The 20,340-nt window shown below is 37.2% G+C and overlaps 1 protein-coding gene across 2 annotated transcripts in view; it reads left to right on the top strand.

The window, feature by feature from the left end:
* MORC1 (MORC family CW-type zinc finger 1) overlaps positions 1–18,528 on the top strand; it is a 176,190-nt gene extending 157,662 nt beyond the window's left edge. For both annotated transcript variants that reach the window (XM_032149129.2, XM_058438150.1), the window contains 4 exons: positions 5,946–6,018; positions 7,620–7,673; positions 13,700–13,894; positions 18,187–18,528. In XM_032149129.2, the coding sequence (XP_032005020.1) occupies positions 5,946–6,018; positions 7,620–7,673; positions 13,700–13,894; positions 18,187–18,264 (400 nt within the window). In that variant the 3' untranslated portion in view covers positions 18,265–18,528. The remainder of the gene's footprint in view (positions 1–5,945; positions 6,019–7,619; positions 7,674–13,699; positions 13,895–18,186) is intronic.
* Positions 18,529–20,340: the final 1,812 nt, after the last annotated feature.

Here is a 20,340-nt window from a genome sequence, read left to right on the forward strand (position 1 = left end):
AACATAGCAAGACCCCGTCTCCATAAAAATAATAGTAACAATAATAACTATAACAGTAATAGCTATCAGGTTTGAACCTTTATTATATTTCAGGCATCCACCCACTTACTTTTTATAAATTAATTTCTATTCTCACAAATTCATGAGATTTGTGTTATTTTTAAATATTGTGTGTGGATGAGGAGACTGAAACTTAGAGAAACTAAACATTACAAGTCTCATGGACAATTACACAAATAAGAAGGATGGGGCTGGGGTTTAAGGCAAGGCTTTCTGATTTGGAATCCCATGCTCTTAATCATATATAGTATATACCCTCTCTTCACACTAGGAGACCTAGAGAGACCTGTCTGAGTGTGTTGCAGCAGAGTTTGGATGCATAGCTACTTAAATTTCTTTTTCAGATAGATCAACTTTCTGTTTCAGATTCATTATTTTTCTGATTTTTTTTCTTGGCTAATTTTTGTTATTTGAGTGTAACATTTCTATTAATTTTAGTGAGTTACATGTGATCAAAAAGGGGATAATCTGATTGAGTGTACTAAGACTTTAAATTGCATCCACTTCTATCATTAGGCATCACTAGAAAATTAAAATTTCCCAGAAACTCTCTCTCTAATGAACAGGCAGACTCTTTATTGCTTAGAATCATCATACTGTTATCAACTGAGCACTCTGAAAGCTGAATGTGTTAATATATCAGCTCTGGATTCTCTAAATCCAGAACACAGGATTTAACTAAAACAAAATGAGCTCCTTGTCATACCAGTTTTCTCTTTTGCCTTCAGCAACATGTAGTATGTTTTCTCAAATTTCACCAGTGAAAACAGATTTCTTGTTTTCTTTGTTAGGTATTTTGTTGTTTTTCTTGTTGTTGTTTTTGTAGTATTATTTGCTATTTTATATCTGGTCCACATGTAATTTCTTGAATTTACTAGACTTTAAGTTTTTCAAGGCATGAAGATTGTGGCTAGCTGTGTACAATGTAAAGGGTATAAAGTATAAAGAAATACTCAGAATTGTTTACCATATTTACCTTTCTTGTCACATGATAAAAAAGAGTAGTAGTTAGAGACCTTTGAAGTGTAAAGGGTGTTCCCTCCATTTGGATCACTTTGGACGTGACATCATCGTTATCCGTTTCCACAGTGCCAAGGTAGTGTCTGGCCATCTCTGTGTAATTAATGCTAACAATTAATTAAAAATATAGTTTTTAGTGTACATACTCATTACCTAATTATGCTCAGTCAGGCATTTTCCTGTCTTATATTACTTCTTGCTTTTTGTGTATTAGTTTGTTGACTTCCCAAATAAAGTAACATCTTTGAAAACAGATTGAATTGTCCACAGTATGTCTAACATATATCAGCATATATTTAAATAATACTTTAATTGAAAGGGATTCATGTAAAAAGCAGTAAACAGTATTACTGGATGTTAAAATACTTTTAAATATTGGAGTGCAACTGAGTTGTGTTAAGTTAGTGGTACATAAGCTGAACTGGTTCCAGACTATTAAATTTTATCAGATGATCCTAAACATTGGAGTAGTATTACATTTCAAATCTCTTTCAATAATAATAATAGCAATAATATTCGTAATAATACATATTTGTTATGCACTTACTATGTGCTAGGCACAGTCCTAAGGGCTTTACATATGATAGGTCAGTCATCTTACAACAATCCTATAAATAGATATTTTTATTATCATAATTTTGCAGATGAGAAAACTGAGACATGTAGAGGTTAAGTAATTTGCCTAGCATTATATAACACTTAAGTGATAGAGCTTGGATTTGAATCCTGGCAATCTGACCCCACAGTCCTCGCTCTTAACTGTTGAACTGTAATGCCTTGTTTTGGTTTATTGTTGTGTATATAAACTTGATAAGGCAGACTCCATTTATTTCATCTCTATAAAAATATAAACATGCTTTTTGTTATCTTAGATTTTTAAAATACCAAAAATAAGTTTTAAAAAGAAAGTCACTTTTTAACATTTCTGCCAGTTGTTAAAGGAAGAGGCCATGAAAATACATATACTAGCAGTTGAGGTCTGCCAAAAAACATTATTAGAGCTGTGCCATTTCCATTTCATAGTAGTCTTTTACTGAGTTGAGGAAGACAGTTTTGGTCAACCTCTAGTAGGAGGCTTGCTCTTCTCCTTAGCTAGGACTAAGCTAATTAACTAGGTTATTGTTTAAAAAGAACAGCTGGATGACCAGGTAACTCTATGGACTCCTGCCCATGTCTACCATGTTAAAAAGAGTAGAGTTGTATCAACATGAGTCAAAGATTTTTCTTAGTAAAAATTATTTTGTTGAGAAAGGAATATGACTATGGAGTGAAATGGAAATGGCCCTTAGCTGGAACTTTTCAAAGCTTGGCCATCATTTATAGAGATGGTGTTGATTTAGTGGTTCAGCTCACTTAATTGAACTCTATAAAAACTTCGAATTCAAACTTGCAGATATGGATGTGGGTTCCACAGAAATTCAGCTGAGATGGGCATCATAGCCAAGATTCTGGATGAAAGTAACAACTTTGGAAGAGATCTTTAGGATATTTATTTCTTGAATTCTTGAGAAGAAAGACAATGTTAAACAAAGACAAATTTCTGATTTTATTATCAGCTCTGGGGATAAAATTCTGAGTAAATGCTTCAAGGGAAGGACTATTCCTGTTCCTAAGTGGGACAAAAGTCCCATTGAAATGGCAGCACTTGGGTCAGGAGTTGCCCCAAATGCATCTACTTGATGCAGTGGATACTAGTAAATGAATCCTGGTTTATTCCTATAATTTTGTGCTTTGTGTCTCCTGGCCCACCTTGAAATGTACTTCATGGATTCCTGGCTCACTGTGTCTGTTCTAGAGGAAATCTCAAGTTTGAGGATAGAGAGAGGTTTGATAAGATGTACCCTCGAGAACAAAGAAAGTATTGCTGGAGAATATCATTAAAGAAAGGGACTCAAGACAATAAAACTGAAGTAATTTTTGAAGAGTTCTTAAGCATCTACAATCAGACCCTATGTGTGTGATTTTTGGTATCCTATAGGTTTTTACAGAATCTAATTGTTTTCCTGAATTAATTTTACAGGAAAAGGGAAAGGCCTGTGTGTTTGTGTTTAGAGACTGCAAGTTGCTGGGTAATTGGTCTTCCTCTCTAGTCAGTCTTACAGACCAGAATCTCCAAGGGAGAAGCTATTTAGGAGCAATCCGATGTAGAAAAGAGTAAAAGGCTCAATACCAGGGAGTCTAGGAGGGAGACAGACATTGAAGGAGGGTACAGGGAACTTGTTTGGGCCTGGTGGTGAGGGTGTCTTTAATAGCCAGGAAATCAGAGAAAATAGGGATAATTCCTCAATCAAAGAGTTTCCATAATGATTACATGAAATTATGTGTAGAAAATTATAGCAGTGCTTGGCCCAATTCTAGTACTTTATAAAGAATAGTTGGGTTGGCTGGGTGCGATGGCTGACAACTGTAATCCCAGAACTTTGGGAGGCCAAGGTGTGGGGATCACTTAAGCTCAGGAGTTTGAGACCAGCCTGGGCAACATGGCGAAACCCTGTCTCTAAAAAAAAAAAAATACAAAAATGTGCTGGGTGTGGCCTTGTGCGCCTGTAATCCCCGCTACTCAGGCGGCTGAGTTGGGAGGATTGCTTGAGCCCAGGAGGCGAAGGATGCAGTGAGCTGAGATCGCGCACCACTGCATTCCAGCCTCAGCAACAGAGTGAGACTCAGTCTCAAAAACAAAACAAAACAAACAAAAAACCCAACAAACAAACAAACAAAAAACCAAGAAAAAATACTTGAATCTGACCAACTTTTTGGTCCGATATTTTCCCAAAGAAAATTACAAAATTCTCTGGTGTATGGTGCAGGTGGCCTGGAATACTTCCTTCATATGCCCCCATCTGCTACACCTGGCTAACTCCCACTCTTCCTTTATGGCTACTGAAATATGAGTTAGAGCCCCTTCTTCTGGTCTCCATGGTGCACCTTTCTCATTGTCCTGCAAGCATTTATCACATGGTATTGGAATAACTTGCTTTCTTGTCTTTATTTCCCCACCAGGCCAAATCAGTTCAGTAAGATTGTATTGGGTTCCTAGCATGGGGGCATGATGCCAGGCTCTGTGGGGCACTGAAGGTCAAAGGTGTTGTTTTAGTAGGGGTTTAAAGAATGTCTGTGGAATTAATGAGTTGAGAAAAGGCAAAATGGCAAAAGGTGCTGTGATTTCAGTAAACATGAAACCATGTTTAAAGATATCTATTATGTGTCTATTTTTAGAAATAATAGTACATGTGTAAGACAGTATTCAGACTCTAGAGATGTTTGCTATAGATTTTGAAATAGAGATGCCACAGATTGAAAGTAATCGAGAACTAATCCAGAACTTTTTCTCACTCCAACCTTCCCCTTGGGTTTCTCCCCTTCCCTAGTAAATGCTGCCATCTAATATTTATTTGTCTAAGAGCGTAGTCTTAGGGGATTTCTGATTTGCTCTAAATTTAAAGACAAAAGAATTTATACCCACAATGGAAAGAACCAATGCTCTGAAAAGGTTTCAAGCCTGTGGTGGGGAAAGGGAGCCTGAATTTCAGGAGAAGCAAGGTTTAGTTTATGTAAAAGATCTCTCACCCCTCCTGCTCCAACAAAATGGCCGTAATGTTGACCCAGGTCGCCTTTCCCAGGAACTCCTGTTGCAACTTTTCTTTCTATGCCATATGATTTCTTCTCATCTCATATGCCTGGAAGCTGCCTCCCCCTTTTTTAAATCCCATTCCTACCCCATTTATCTTCTTACTAGCCAGGCAAATAACTCTAAGGAGTATTGTATGTCATATTTAATGTTTGGGTAATGCCAAGAATTTTCAGCTTTTTGGTTTGACTCTCCTTGAAATTATAAATGTGTATTAATACAAATAATATACTTAAAGTATGAGGAAGGTAAATTGTATAAGAAAGAGCTGTTTTCTCTTTGGTATACCATATTATTTTACAACTGGAAAAAGTTTGCAAATCCCTTAGATAATATACATGAGGCTCATGGAATATGTCAGCATTAGAGTACTATACACTTTTAAGATGTGGTGGCTATAAATTTCTAGATCTCATATTCTCCCAGCAATGAAATATGTGTCATATAGGTGATTAATCCTAGAAAAGCTGTCACAGTAGAAGGATGGGTGCTACTGTCTTTTGACAAAATGAAGCACCTGTCAGAACAATGGCCACCACTGTTTAGAAAGAGCAGGCTCCACGTATGATTTCTAAGAGTAGTCTTGGAGTCCCTTATGCAAAAATTACTCTGGAGACTTGAACTCTTTGGTTTCTCTCAGGAAAAAAGTCAGTAAGTCTGTAGTCAGCCTAGTTTCTTCCAGGAAATTTGCAATGCTGAGTTCTCTGCAGAAGAGAACACTCAACTAGGTACAGGCCTTTCCTGGGCTGGTTGTTTATGGATTGCGAGGCATTGTGAGGTTGGCTGGTTTCTTTTCTTTTCTTTTTTTCCTCCCTGTCTCCTTCCCTCCCTCCCTCCCTTCCTTCCTTCCTCTTTCAGTAACCTTTTTATTTTGAGATAAATGTATGTTCACATTAAGTTGTAAGAAATAATGCCGAGAGATCCCCTGTACACTTCACCTAGCTTCTTGCAAAACTCTAGAACACAATCAGGATATTGACATTGATGCAATCAAGATACAGACCAGTTCCTTTGCCAGAATGGTCCCTCCTATTGCCTTTTTATAGCCACACCCACCTTCCTCTCCCCAGTCTATGCTTTTCTTTGATGTCAATGATAAAAACAAAATGTTTGGGGGGAACTAATGTCCATCTTTGCCAGGATATTTAATACCCAGGAGACAAACCCAGTTCTGACAGATGAGTGCTACCTCTGTTGTCCTAGTATATTCCCATATCTGCTGTGCTTGTATTCCTAGGGAGATTCTTCTGTATTTTTTTCCTGAGTATCAGCTACCATCAGAATTGGAAGAACCTGCATTAAGTTGTGAGGTAAGCTGGTTTTTTTTGGAACTGTGAGGGAATGATAGAATAGCCTGAATCTGTGAAGAAAAATGTAAAGTGTTTCCAATAAGAGGACCTGGAGTGGCTTAAGTGAATAAAGATAAGCATCTTTACACTAAATGATGATTCATAATTAAAGCTATATTTGAAATCATTGTGGCTGTGAGTTAAATAAGGTGGAAAAGATCTTACAGACAGATAGTTGCAGAGATGAAAAGAAACAGGACATAGTCCCTGACTTCCCACTCCCCCACCAAAAACAGAGTTTCTGTTCCTTAGATACATCTCCTCAGCTGCTTATTACGAGGAGCTGAGCTGAGGATTGGGTAGGTCAGGCACATTAGGTATCCAAAGCACTAATCTTACCGAAATCACCAAGATATCACTGAGATAGATGAAGAAAATTGTGTTTACCAAATCTCCTCTCAGGAACAGCACCAGATGTGATTGGAAAGAAAACTTTGAACAGCTACTTGGGGTGCAAAGAGTAAGCCTCGCATCTATTGGCTATGCTTAAGTAACAACGAGTAGTCTACAAAGGGCTCCCGCAGGGCTGTGGTGAAGTTGAGTGAGCAGCCTGACAAGCTGCTCAGCAGAAGTGGAGGGAAGAGCTGCCTAGTGCAGGAGGGTGGGAGGCCTTTTCTCCACCTCCAGGCTCAGTGTTGCCTGTGGAGATGATGGATATACTTGGTATTGGTGAAAATAGCACAAATTATGAATGCAACAGAGGGACTATATGAGTCTGGGCACCATCCCTAATTTTCTAGTCTGTAATAATTGTTTCTGCCTCTTTGCCCTCTACTCTCACCTCATCCTCTCCCGTGGGTCTTCTGATTCCACAGCTGAACTATGACTGTTCTTGTCAGGGCCACCAGTGACCTCTTGATAAGTGTAGTGTCACTCTTACCTGACCTGTCAGAGGCCTTCAGCCCAGGTGACCACTTTCACCTTCTTGAAGCACCTTCTTTGTGTAGCTCCTGTGACTGCACACTGCCCATTTTATTTATGTATTTTTATTTATTTTTATTTTTGTTTTTTTTTTGCTTTCCTCCCTCCCATCTTCTTCGTGGCAGCTCCTGTTGTATGTGGTTTCTCAATGTTGGCATGTCTCAAGGCTTGTTCCTGGGCCACTTCGTTTTCTCTATTAAATGCTGTTTCTAGGTAACCTCATCTAATCTCTAACTTTAAAATATTAATACTACCCCCCACATGCCAGTGACTTCCCCATCTGTTTCTCTGGCACTCCCTTCCAAGAAACCCAGACTCCAGCTGCCCTCTTGACATCTCCCTTTGAATATTTATTATTTTATTGCTTAATTTTCCTTCACCTTGAGTTTTGTATCTGCACAATTTTTTAACTGTGCTGTATTCATTTATGTAAGCTGACTTAATCCTTTTTTGGAAGGAAGCAAAGCATAATTTAGTTAATTAATTTAATTAGACCCAGACTTAAAAGGCCACAGTACCAATGTTGGCCAGTTCTAGGCTTTGATGCTTTTTATACTCAATGCTTGCGTGATATAACTCTGCTGTAGACAGCACATTCTCTAAAAGCTAATATCCTGTTCTATTATCATTTATGAAAACAGCTGGAGCAGTGCCCAGAGCAGATAAACAAAAAGCTGAAAATGTGTTTCAACCAGGTAAGCTTCCTTTCACTATCACCATTTATATTCTAAATGATCCTGTGTTCGAAAGGATAAATAATGTACATTTCCAAATGTTAGGTTTGAAAGGAAATCAAATTTGCATTCACTTATTGAGACTTAGATTAATGTATAGCATATCAGATGTCATAAAGCAACATACTTTTGAATTTTAAAATACATTTCTATAACATAAAGCTATGAAACACTTGGAGTAGGACTGTGTCTTGAATAGGAAACAGGGCATTCTGAGCTTTTAAGAAATATTTTCACCAAATCCTCAAAATGCTCGACTGAAGCAGAAATTTTAAAGTTTTAAATTATTTCAAACAATTTGATATCTAGTGAGTTTTTTAAGTACCTTATCAATAGTTTTTTAAGTTAGTGATTTTTCCATCCTAAAAGTAGACATAAAAGTAATTAATGCTAATATAAGAAGTAAAAGCAATTTTTAAAAATCCATCCATAGCCTCAAGCCATTCCAAGATCACTGATATTAGTATTTTTGTGTATTTCCTTACAACCTTTCTCTTTCTCTGGATAGATTTTTTTAACAGTTATCAAATAATGCTGTGTATCTAGTCCTTAAGGATTTCCTGGGGGAGAAAGGGTCCAGAGTGCCCTTCAGTTCTACTACAGAAATATCTCAAAAAATCATATGCCCTCAAATCCCTTATTTTACACTTAAAAAAAAAACCCTGGTACTCCAAGATGTGAACTTGGCCAAGCTGATGTAGGGGATGAATGTTGGAGCCAGGATGGCCATGAAGGTTCCCAGATTCATCGCACAGACCAGAGTAGCCAAGAACTTTGACACCAGGATCAGTACTGAAATGTTGGGTCTTTGTTGACACTTTACCTGTGCTTTGTCACCTAATCACCAGCTCCATCATTAGTGCATCCATTAGCATCTTCTTCTGTATGCTTATGTTTAAGCCATCTTTGGAAAGCTCTCATAACATGAAAATCTATAAAGATTAAGAGGTGACTGGCCCTTCCTGGAGTTGTGCAAAGAATGGCTCTAAGCAGAGACACTGCCTCATAGTTTTTATAGGTAATGGAGAACATTTGCATTTGATCTTAGCCAAAAGTCCAAGAAGCAATTATAATGGAAGACATCTGAATATTCTTGTTTTATAAGTGAAAAAGAATGGTGAAGTAAATTCCCAAAAGACATACGACTAAGCAAACTTGACAAGTAGAACCTAAACCATATTCCTTCTTACAAAGACTGTATCACACGGTATTTAAAGTTCAGACTGGGCCCAAATTTAACAACCCTTGTTGATAGGTTTGCCTTTGATGTTTCTATCAACTGGACAGTGATAAACAACTGGAAATGAAAGGGGAGGTTTAGTTATTGGTCTCCCATTACTGTTCAACTGAAAAGTGAGTTTATTTTCTGAATAACATTTTGCTGTAAAAGCAGTAACTGAGCATTTTCAGTTTGAAGAGTTACTTGTCAACATTTCCTAACAAGAATAAAAGACAAAGTTTACTTTCAATATATTTTGATGCCGTTCTACCACTAATATTATTTTCATCAATAATGTAAAACTGGGATTGATTGTTTGAGAGCCACTAGAGCCAAGCACTGAACTAGGTCTTTTCTATATTAACTCATTTATCCTCACAACTTTGGTAGGTAGGTACCACTATCTCTTTTAGTAATGAGGAAATAGAGATTCAGAAAGATAATGCCCCAGTGTCATGATCAGATTCAGAATTGGAACCCTGATTTTTCCCACTCCAAAGTTCTTTTCATTCTACGTTTTTTTTCAACTTTTTTTGCCCACCCCCTCTATTTTTGTGTTGCTTGTTTTTGTCTTGAAATAGGATCTTGCTACATTGCCCAGGCTGGTCTTGAACTCATGGATCCAGCGATCCTCCTGGCTTGGCCTCAAAGTGGCTAGGATTACAGGCTTGTACCACCACACCTGGCTATTTCATCTTATTCTCATCCAGACTTTAATACTTCATCTTTGTGATAGAGGTCACATGTATTACTTGCAATAAGTATATTACAACTTCTCAGCCTGTTGGTGTAGAAGAATTATTTTTAACTTACTAGAGACCTGACATTACATCATGAGACATATATGGAGGAGATGCCGACAGTAATATATTTCTGTGGGGTGTGTGTGGTAGATGGGTTGGCGTATTGGCCCACCAGGAATTCATTGTCCCAACTGAAAGTTTGTGGCAGTCAGCTTGAGGAGCTTATCAGTAAGGCTCCTGGATCTTCCTGTAGCTCTCCATTTACTGGTTAGGGGACTCTGATTTGAATACACTGTAAAACTTAGAAATTTGCTAAGAATTATGCTGTCATACAGCTGTTTATCCAAGCTTATATATACCCTTTTATATCTGTTTCTAAATATTTTTTCCAATGTCTACACCATTAGTAATGGAGCCAGAGTGAGTAAGATATGTGTTTATTCAGGGTGAACAGAGTTAGCATAGATGATGAGCAGTATCCCCTTAACAGGCAGGGCAAGTCAGATTAAAAAAATCAAAGCAAGATAAACAGTCAGGAGACCAGCAGTTCCTGTTGAAATGAGATCTTGTAAGCAAAACACAGAACAACTTGATTTAAGGTGTGCACATTTAATAAAGAGAGCCACATCAAAGCACAGGAGAAACTTACATAAGTCACCGGCTTCTTTGGTCACAACAGTGGTTTTCATAACTACTATTGTAGTAGTAGATGATTCATAATGGCATTGGTGGTCCTGCATCACCTGACTCAAACCATCATCTTTTATTCTTTCCTCACAGGCCATCTGTTCCATCTAAAATGAGTGCCCCAGAATTATTCCAACTTACTTACACTGGTCTGCCTCTGAGCCTTTCCCCTCCTGATATTCCCCAAAATACTCCTATCGACTCTCCCAATACACAGTGGGCCTCTTGAAATCCTTCCCCATTGAGCGTGGTCAATATTATCTTTGATGTGAAGACGCTCAGTTTCTCCATGTGAAATTAATCTTGACCTCTCTGTGTTCTGGGAGAACCTTAAAACTTTGTTTTAGCATTAATTAACATTTCTACCTTTTAATAGTTTATTATATTTCATTTTCTCCTCAGTTAGATGATAGAATCCTTGAAGTTAATAATCCTGTCATCAAACTCTGTATTCTAGCAGCATTCAACCAGTGCCTTTGAATGCATCTGGATCTTAACAGTTATGTGTTGAATCAAAGTTGATTGTTTCTGCTTTAGTGCCTGCCAACATAAACACTTAAATGAATATTCCTGTTTGTATGGTACAAAATCTATAGATGTTGTAGGCCTTCCTTACTTTGCACAAACTCATTGGGATTTTGGAGCTGCAAAACTGCTAGAGCTCCTACTCCTTGAATTCAAGGCAGAAAATTAAAATCTCAGTTAAATACCCTTTCTTTGAAATCCTAATTCCATTCTGAATTAATGTAGTTCGGAAAGACTTTGGTTTTTGATCTGCAGATACTCTACAAGAGTGGGTTTAACCAGCAGAACTAAGCCTCTCATCTTGTTACAATTATTTTCTCACCTTAATTAAAATGTTAACACACAAAAAAGCTAATACAACTAGATATCCTTTTACACTGAGCTTGAAAAGTTGTCAAAATTGTTACCTTTCATAGAAACTTCTTGGAGGGGTTAGCAGAACCTCCTGGAGAGAAAGGCAAGAGAATAAACCAAAAAGCTGGCCTGTAGTATTTGACAAAAACATAGTTTACTGGTTACTAAAAGGTAAACTTTCAGAGACTGAATGTGACTTTGTAGTGTACTATATAAACATTCTTGGTCTCATCTCATATTAATAGTGTCGAGGCTTTTCATTTTTGCTTTTTTCTTTTAATTTCAAAATAATTATAGATTCATAGGAAGTTGCAAAAATAGTACAGAGAGGTCCTGTGTACTCATCACCCCGTTTCCTCCAGTGCATAATTATGCATAACTATGGTACAATATCAAAACCAGGAAATTGGTAAAATGTGTGTGTATAGTTCTATGTCAGTTTATCATACATGGAAGTTTGTATAACCATTACCGAAATCAGGATGCAGAATTCTCATTACCATAAGTATCTCCCTTATGCTACCTTTTTATAGTCATATCCACTCAGCCCTTCCACAATCACCTCTAACTCCTGGCATCCACGTATCTGTTCTCCATCTCTATCGCTTTGTCTTTTCAGGAATGCTGTAGAAATGGAATCATATGTATGTGTCATTTGACAATTGTCTTATTTATTCAGCATCACTTCGGGTCCATTTAAGTGTGTCAATAGCAGGTTCCTTTTGATGGCTGATGAGCAATACTGTTGTTTTTTCAAATAATGTTTCCATAATGTTTGCCATTTTTGATATTTATCTTTGATTTGTTTTGGTTTATTTTATTGTGTCTTTTATTTTTATGAAAAAAGTGTTTTCTGACTATTATTCAGCATGGCAAAAGCTATAAAATTCTAGAGTTCTGAAAACTGTAATTAAGTGGCTAGTGACATGTGAACTGTATGTAACGCTGTCCTCCTTATTCCAGCTGAGTTGAATTATTCCTCCTACTCCACCTTCAGGCAGTTGATATCTCTCCCTGGGTTTGCCTGCAGCCTCTATAGGAAGCATCTATGAAGCTTCCTGGTGGAGATGGTGGTTACCTTAGTTGTAAGTCATCAACTTGTAGGTTGAATTAAAGATGTTCAAAAGTGGATTCTGCTCCAGGATCTTTCAATATAGCCTGGATTTCAAGGCAGGATTTACCCATGTGTTTGAAATTCCCTTGCTGTGAGTGCTGCATTATCTGCTGTCCTGAATCCCTGCTATTTAGTGCAGTACTTGGGGGCACAAGGTCCTTATGTTCCATAAGATTTATTTGCACACTTGTATTATCTCATGCTGTAGACTAGAGAGTTCTTGAGGGCAAAGACTGTATCTTATATATCTCCACATCATCTATAATTAAATGCAGTGCTTTCGAGTTAGGAACTGGTTACTGAATATTTATTAAACAGAATTTTCTATATGTAGGGATTTTTGTTTGCTTGTTTAAAGGATTTTGTAGAAAAAGGGGAAACTCGTGAGGTCAGTGAATGCTAAAGGAGATGATGTGGATGTCAGAGAAGGGTCTGCACATAGTCAACGTAGTGGAGAGTCTGAAGAGAGAAGGGTAGGCCCAAAAGACAAATGAGGCTACCTTACAACTTTCTTGGCAACCCAGTCATATTAGAACACAGAAATGGCCTTATTACATAAACATCCAAATGCTTATCAAAGTGGGATTTGCCCTGTATCTCTTTTCTCTGAATATCACTTGGCCTTCTAGAAATGTTTATACAAGCAATTAATGTCATTCTGAAACGGAAGCATTTGGCCTCTCCATTACGTCTCTCTACCTCATGAGTGCCTCAGGCACAGCATGAAATTTTGGAAAACTTCCAAGATTCTTCAATTAATGAGGGTCATATACATAACTACCTGTACTTTTTGTATCACAATAAGGAACCCGAAGAGAGTGAGAACAGGAATTCCTCTTTCTGTAGTTTCTGTGCTTTCTAGATGCTACAGCCTTGCCTTACAAGTAACACTACATCATCTACCAGATAGCCCCAAGTGGTGGGCCATTCTGTCATTGCCTGTGAATTACTGGTGCTGTGGAGAGAGAGTCACAGGCACCTGCTCACTTTGTGCCTTAAATAATCTGGTGATCACCATTGGGAGAACAGATTCAACCTTTATGAAGTTTCTTCTTCATTCCAGAGCAAAGGTCTCCAAGCTTACTGTCATGTGTCTCTTTCCTCCTTATAATTACAATTACTGAAATATTATACATTTTTCTCTTCTCTCTTAGTCTTCTATCAGAGTGTATGTAAGTTCCTTAAGGGTATCAATATTTCCTAAATTTAGACCACCTTTATTACTTACCTACAAAGTTGACACTTGGTACATGTAGGCAGAGTTGGAATATGAAATTGTCTAGTGATATTAGGGGGAAAGTAATATTTTAAAAACATGCTAAAACTGTTTTTAAAACATTCCCAGATACAGAATACTTACATGGTCCAATATGAAAAAAAAATAAAGAGGAAATTGCAGTCCATTATCTATGATTCAAATACAAGAGGAATACATAATGAAATCTCTCTGGGGCAATGTGAAAATAAAAGAAAAATCTCTGAGGATAAGCTGAAGAATCTTCGTATAAAACTGGCACTATTGTTGCAGAAACTTCAACTGGTGAGTGAAAAAATTGTATTTGAGCAGTAGGAGTAGACCCTACGGAACGAAAACTCAGCTAACTTCTTCTCCTAACATTGTCATTCTCTTACTGACCTGGACAAGTCACTTAAGTCAGCCCTTACTCTCCACATAAGGATTTTGAAATCATAAATAAATGAACTGTGAAGGCATATATTAGAACATTTAGAAACTCTGTGTTCTTTCGTATGTTTTTTTTTTTCTTTTTTTTTTTTTGAGACAGAGTCTTGCTCTGTTACCAGGCTGGAGTGCAGTGGCGCGATCTTGGCTCACTGCAACCTCCACGTCCCGGGTTCAAGTGAGTCCTCCTGCCTCAGCCTTCCGAGTAGCTGGAACTACAGGTGCATGTTCTTTTGCATCTTAATTCAGAATCTTTGCTTGTGCTGTTGGTATAGCATGATCACCCTCGGTGTCCCCTTAATAACATGTGACCCGTAGGTAATTATTTCAGTTTTTTCAGACAGTGAAATATTTTACTTTACTTTTATTTTAATGCATAAATAAAAATAAACCCTCTTAATCTTAGAGGACAGTTTGGGAGAAGTCAGGAAACATCATGTAAGTATGGATTACTGTCAATTTTGTTTGTATGTTTTAATGTATAAAGAATTGAGTTATGTGATAGGTTGAACTAATGAGGAGGAGCCCATCTTCTATAGCACATGAATGCTGCATAAAATACAAAAAAACTGAAAATATATGTAGTCAAGATTGAAGGTCTTCCTGTGGATTCTAGAAATAAATTGAGAAATCCAAGCCAGAACAATGAGCCTAGGGAGTCTGTGGCATTTTGTCCTCAAATATAGGCCCTGAGTGCTGGAACAGGAGACAGAGCCTTCCTGGGCCATGCAAGGTGAGGGGACAAGAACTGAGACCCTTATGGAGGACTGGCTAGAGGATTGCCTTGCCCTTGAAAAGGCTGGGGAGAGACAAAGAAACTTGCCATACATACATCTGTATAATGTGTGAAGAACATGGATCTTGAAGCCAGGCTGCCTGGGTTTCATTCCTGGTTGTGAACATTTAAACATGGGAGTCCATTCCCACTTCAAAAAAATTTTTAATTAATCTGAAATTTATCTTATATTAAGTACAAAACAAAATGCAGAAAAGCTTTTTTTTGCTTAATTTAAGTATATTGCCAAAAGAGAAGTCCCTCTCCCCTTTGATGGTCTAGGCAACAGTTAAAATGTTATGTTATTAAAATTTAGAAAGATGTTTAATGCTAATTTTTATATAAAGGTAATTGTATTTGTGCTTCTATCAACCATACCACTTCAGCCAATTTGTCTAGTTTATTTGTTGCTGTGAGAGTAGGATTTCAGCAGAGCTCCTTTTGGTTCTTGTGGCTGTGAAGGATGCCAAATGTTTTCATGTGTTGAAAGTCTGGTATGGAGCCTAGCACGTGGTGGTGTTTCAGTGACGATTATTGTTTCACTAACAAGTAAACTAGAAAGACCAAAGAAATTCTGTATCCTAGAAATTGAATGCCACTTCCTGACTATTAAACAAGTTTATAAAATAATTGGCTTTCATAATAGCAAATCCACGTTTGGCTAAGAAAAACTGAAAGAATAATCATTTACTACTCCTTCTCTGCCAAACCTCTAGGTTCTTAAACAGCAGCCAGAGTAACCATACTAATTTAATTTGCTGTATTCACAAAGTTTGGTAGGCAGATGAAGGGCTTCAGCCAGCAGAATATGAAACTCTTTTGCCTAGTCTCAGTGGAGAGGTACTCAAAGGGCTCCTGCCCAGATGTATTACTCTCATCCCCCCACATGAAATTTCTATTTCACAGTCTCTGATTGCCAGAGCCACTGCAATAGAGTACAGCAGAGAATCGAGATGAGGGACCCAGAGCAGATAGAGATGGGGCAGGCACATGAAGAAGCCGAGCGTGGAAATAATGTAGCATCCTGGAAGAAGTTTATTCCACCAGGCAGAGGATAATAGCCAAAAGATCAGATTATATCTAACAGGACAAGAAGTGCTTTGTGTCAGGGTCACAGGGCATTCTTCAGGGTCAGCGAATATTTGGAAGTCAAGGTAAATATCAACATCATTGTAATCCATCTGTAGGAACAGTGTCCCAGTCACAAAGCTGGAACTCAGTACAATTCAGCCTTGTTAGAGCAAATCTATGGTAGAGGGAGTAAAGCTGAAGCATGTTTTATGGAACCAGAGAAGAGATGCAGAGGCAAGGTTAATGGTGCTAGACACTTAGTGCTGGGATTGTTTCTGAAAGGCCTTTCCTAAAAACCTCTTATCTATAATGCTCAGTTGGAGAGTTAGTTGATCCCATAGTTGGGCCCAAGGGAGTGAGATTTAGATCAGTCAACCAAGAGGGAACATTCAAGGGGATCTCAAACAGTTTGTGGAAAAATGGGATTAAAAGTTAAAAGTTAAAATGTAAACTTTATTTCTCAACATAATCTCCATCAAGGTCAAGACACTTACATAAGCAATGGCAGCAGCCTTTTAGTCCATCTGTAAAGATCTAAGAGCCCTTGGAATTTAACCATGTCAATGCAGTCTTTTTTACATTATTAAAGAAAAATGGATGCCCTTTACAGATTTCTTTTTTAAAAGAAGTCAGAAGGAGTCAGATTAGGACTATAAGGTGTATGCCTAATGATTTCCTGTCAAAACTCTCACAAAATTGCCCTTGTTTGATGAGAGGAATAAGCAGGAACATTGTCATGGTGGAAGAAGACTGTCTGATGAAGCTTTCCCAGGCATTTTTCTATGCAAGCTTTGGCTAACTTTCTCAAAACACCATTATAATAAGCTGATGTTATTGTTCTTCGGCCCTCAAAAAAGTCAACAAGCAAAATGCCCTGAGTATCCCAAAAAACTGTTGTCATGACCTTTGCTCTTGACCAACCACTGTTGCTTTGACTGGACCACTTCTACCTCTAGGTAGCCATTGCTTTGTCTTCAGGATCATACTTGCAAAGCCATGTTTCATCTCCTGTTACAGTTTTTTGAAGAAATCCTTCAGGATCGTGATCCCATTTGTCTAAAATTTCCATTGAAAGCTTTGCTCTTGTCTGCAGCTGATCTAGGCACAATGGTTTTGGCACCCATTGAGTGGAAAGTTTGCTCAAGTTTAATTTTTCAGTCAGAATTGTGTTAACTGAATCACTTGAGATGTCTGTGGTGTTGGCGATTGTTTCTGCTATTAATTATCATCCATCCTCTCTAGTTAGAGCATGAACAAGATTAACTTTTTCCTTGTAAAGGGATGTGGACAGTCTGACACTGCTAGCTTCCTCTTCAGCATCATCTCATCTGTTCTTAAGTTATCCATTTGTTAACTGCTGATTTCTCTCTTTTTAAAAAATTACTTGCCGTAGTCCTATAGCCCCCTCAGTCTAATCTCATCCTTCTCTATTATAGGCTCTCCACTGGGGACATTGTCCCCATAAACTTTTCATAAAGCATGAATGATTGTACCATTCTTCCACCCAAGCTTCACCATAAATTTGATGTATGTTCTTGCTTCAATTGCAGCAGAATTCATGTTGCTCTGCTAGGGGCTGCTTTCAAACTGATATCTTATCCTTTTAGTGCTTCAAACTAGATCCTGGTCAAATATGTCATAACAACTTAGTGTGGTTTATTTTTGTTTAAAAATTTTGAAATCCATGCCTACATAGTTTTTTCATAATATGCATTTTCCATGAACTTTTTGAAGACCCAACACATACGTCTAACTGTTCCATGGATGAAGAAGCCCAGGAAAGGAGAGTATGAAATCGCCTCACTAGGGAGCTGAGTAAAAGAGAGAAGGAGAGGATAAAGAGAAGGAGACAGACCAGGGTAGTAAGCCAAGAGCTGAGGGAAAAGACACTGCAATGGAAATAGAGGAAACAGAGAAGACAAAATTTGGCTACTTGTCTGTTTTTGTCTACAAGGCTAAAGATTCATTAATTTTAAAAATAGGAGATGACAGCCTATAACAGAGAAGGATGAGATTAGACTGAGGGGGCTTTAGGAATATAGCAAGTGATTTTTTAAAAAGAGAGAAGAAAAGTTGTACTAACTTCCACTAAAGAATAAAAAAATGAACCAAGTTTCTAACCACTTGTTAGCATAAAATGACATTAAATGAGAAAACATTTCGAAAGGTTAAAAACATGATTCAAATGTAAGGTGGCTTTTGTTGCAGCATGAGTCATAGGGAAGACTGTTAGGAGGCTGCCCAAATTACAGGAATAAGCTCTGCAGCTTCTTTCCCTGGTGTGACTGTTGCTTCTCTTTTCCAGGGTGGTCCAGAAGGTGACCTGGAGCAGATTGACACTTATTTAGAAGCTTTGCTTAAAGAAGATAATCTTCTCTTCTAGAACAATTTAAATAAAGTAACTATAGATACAAGACATAGACTCCCTTTAGAAAAAAATGAAAAGACTCCTGAAAATTAAGTCAGAGATGGTATTACCTTTTAAAAAATGCTAATAAGAAAATTGGAAGATTCTTTTAAACATTTTTCTTTTTTGTTGTTGTTACTGTAAAGTCTATTCTGTTTAACAATAAGAAATAATTTTTTTCAAATAAGAAAATTGTATACTGTAGAAATGGAGACCAATTTACAATTTATATATTCCCTAATCCTATTATCTAAATCTTTGTTTTCTTTCAGAAATATTAATAATATCTAGAGTTCTCTAATTTTCATGTGGGCTACTGAAAAAAATGAAAATGTCACTCAAGCTTAAATTTTGTTATTCCTTAAAAGATTGTTATTGTAATTTTGTTATTCCTTAAAAAAAATTTAAAAGCAGATGTTTTCAAAATCAATATGCGAAGGACTACAGAATCACTTCCTCTTGAAGATGTTGAAAAAGAAAGACATTGTGCCCTTTCTCCACTATAGCCAACACTCAGTCAAGCAGAAAATACAAATGCCCCCAAAACTTTGAGGCATAGCTTATATAATTTTATTATTTAGTCATAGTAAAAGAATAAATCTCCTAAGCATAATATGTATACATATTACACATATGTAAAAATTGTTTTTACATTTACATATACATAAAGAAGTATGTTTTTACACTTTTCTTGATAAGTGTTTGTTTTTTTTGTTTAGAAATGTCTGAAACTTCAGACAAAAACAATAAAACATTTAATATTCATTTGTGAAACTGTATAATTTTTATTTATGTATATGCACATAGCAAAAGCCTGGAACCTGGGAAATGGAATATGGTAAACTCTTTTTTTGTTTGTTTGTTTTTTGAGACGGAGTCTCGCTCTTTCTCCCAGGCCGGAGTGCAGTGGCGCTGTCTTGGCTCACTGCAAGCTCTGCCTCCCAGGCTCACGCCATTCTCCTGCCTCAGCCTCCAGAGTAGCTGGGTCTACAGGCGCCCGCCACCACGCCTGGCTAATTTTTTTGTATTTTTAGTAGAGACGGGGTTTCACCGTGTTAGCCAGGATGGTTTCGATCTCCTGACCTTGTGATCCGCCCGCCTCGGCCTCCCAAAGTGCTGGGATTACAGGCATGAGCCACCGCGCCCGGCCCTGGAATATGGTAAACTCTTTATTTCATTTTTGTCTTCAGCCACTTAAGTACTCTTCTCAAGAGGCATGTTTTTACCAGTTACTCGTAAATCTGTCCCCAATCAATATCTGTAAAACCATATATATCATGATATAGCTATAGATATGGATGTAATAGCATCCAAAAGATGCTGCTGTTGCTTTTTTCCACTCAATATACCTTCAACATCATTCCATATTGAGACCAGTACATGTAATAATACATATGTATCGAGAGATAATGAGATAACCTCTCATTATCTTTAGCTGCTCCTTATTATTTTATTCAATGGAAATACTAAATCTGTTTAACCATTTCCTTATCAATGCATGTTTAGGTTTTTATTGTTCTTTTGGATTTACATACACACAACATTTGAATATCCTTATAAATTTGTTCATTTCACACATGTACAATTATGTCTGTCAAATGTCTCAGCAAACGAATTGCTGGATCAAAGGGAATATACATTTTATTATGAATGGATATTGCCTAATAGCACTTTGAAAAAATTTTATTAGTCTACACTCCTACAGCAGTGTATGAGTTTGTTTCCTCACACCTTCACCTACCTGTTGGATTACCAGACTTTCTTATCTTGCTGATCAAACAGGTGAAAAGTGGTATATCCTTGTAGTTTGAACATACATTTCTTACACTTTGAGTGTGATTGAGCATCTTTTCATATGTTTAAAAGTTATTCTGATTTTTAAATTGGACTTCGTCAATTTTTCTACTTGGTGGTGGGTATTTTTCTTATTGATTTGTAAGAACTATCTTTGCATTAGGAATATTATCTTTTTTATATGATATATATTACAGATATTTTCTAACAAACTTTTTATTTTTGTTTTTATGGTGTTTTGAGTCATCTGGGATTTTT

The sequence above is a fragment of the Hylobates moloch genome, unplaced genomic scaffold, assembly GCF_009828535.3.
Source record: "Hylobates moloch isolate HMO894 unplaced genomic scaffold, HMol_V3 SCAFFOLD_4, whole genome shotgun sequence".
Classification (NCBI taxonomy): Eukaryota; Metazoa; Chordata; class Mammalia; order Primates; family Hylobatidae; genus Hylobates; species Hylobates moloch.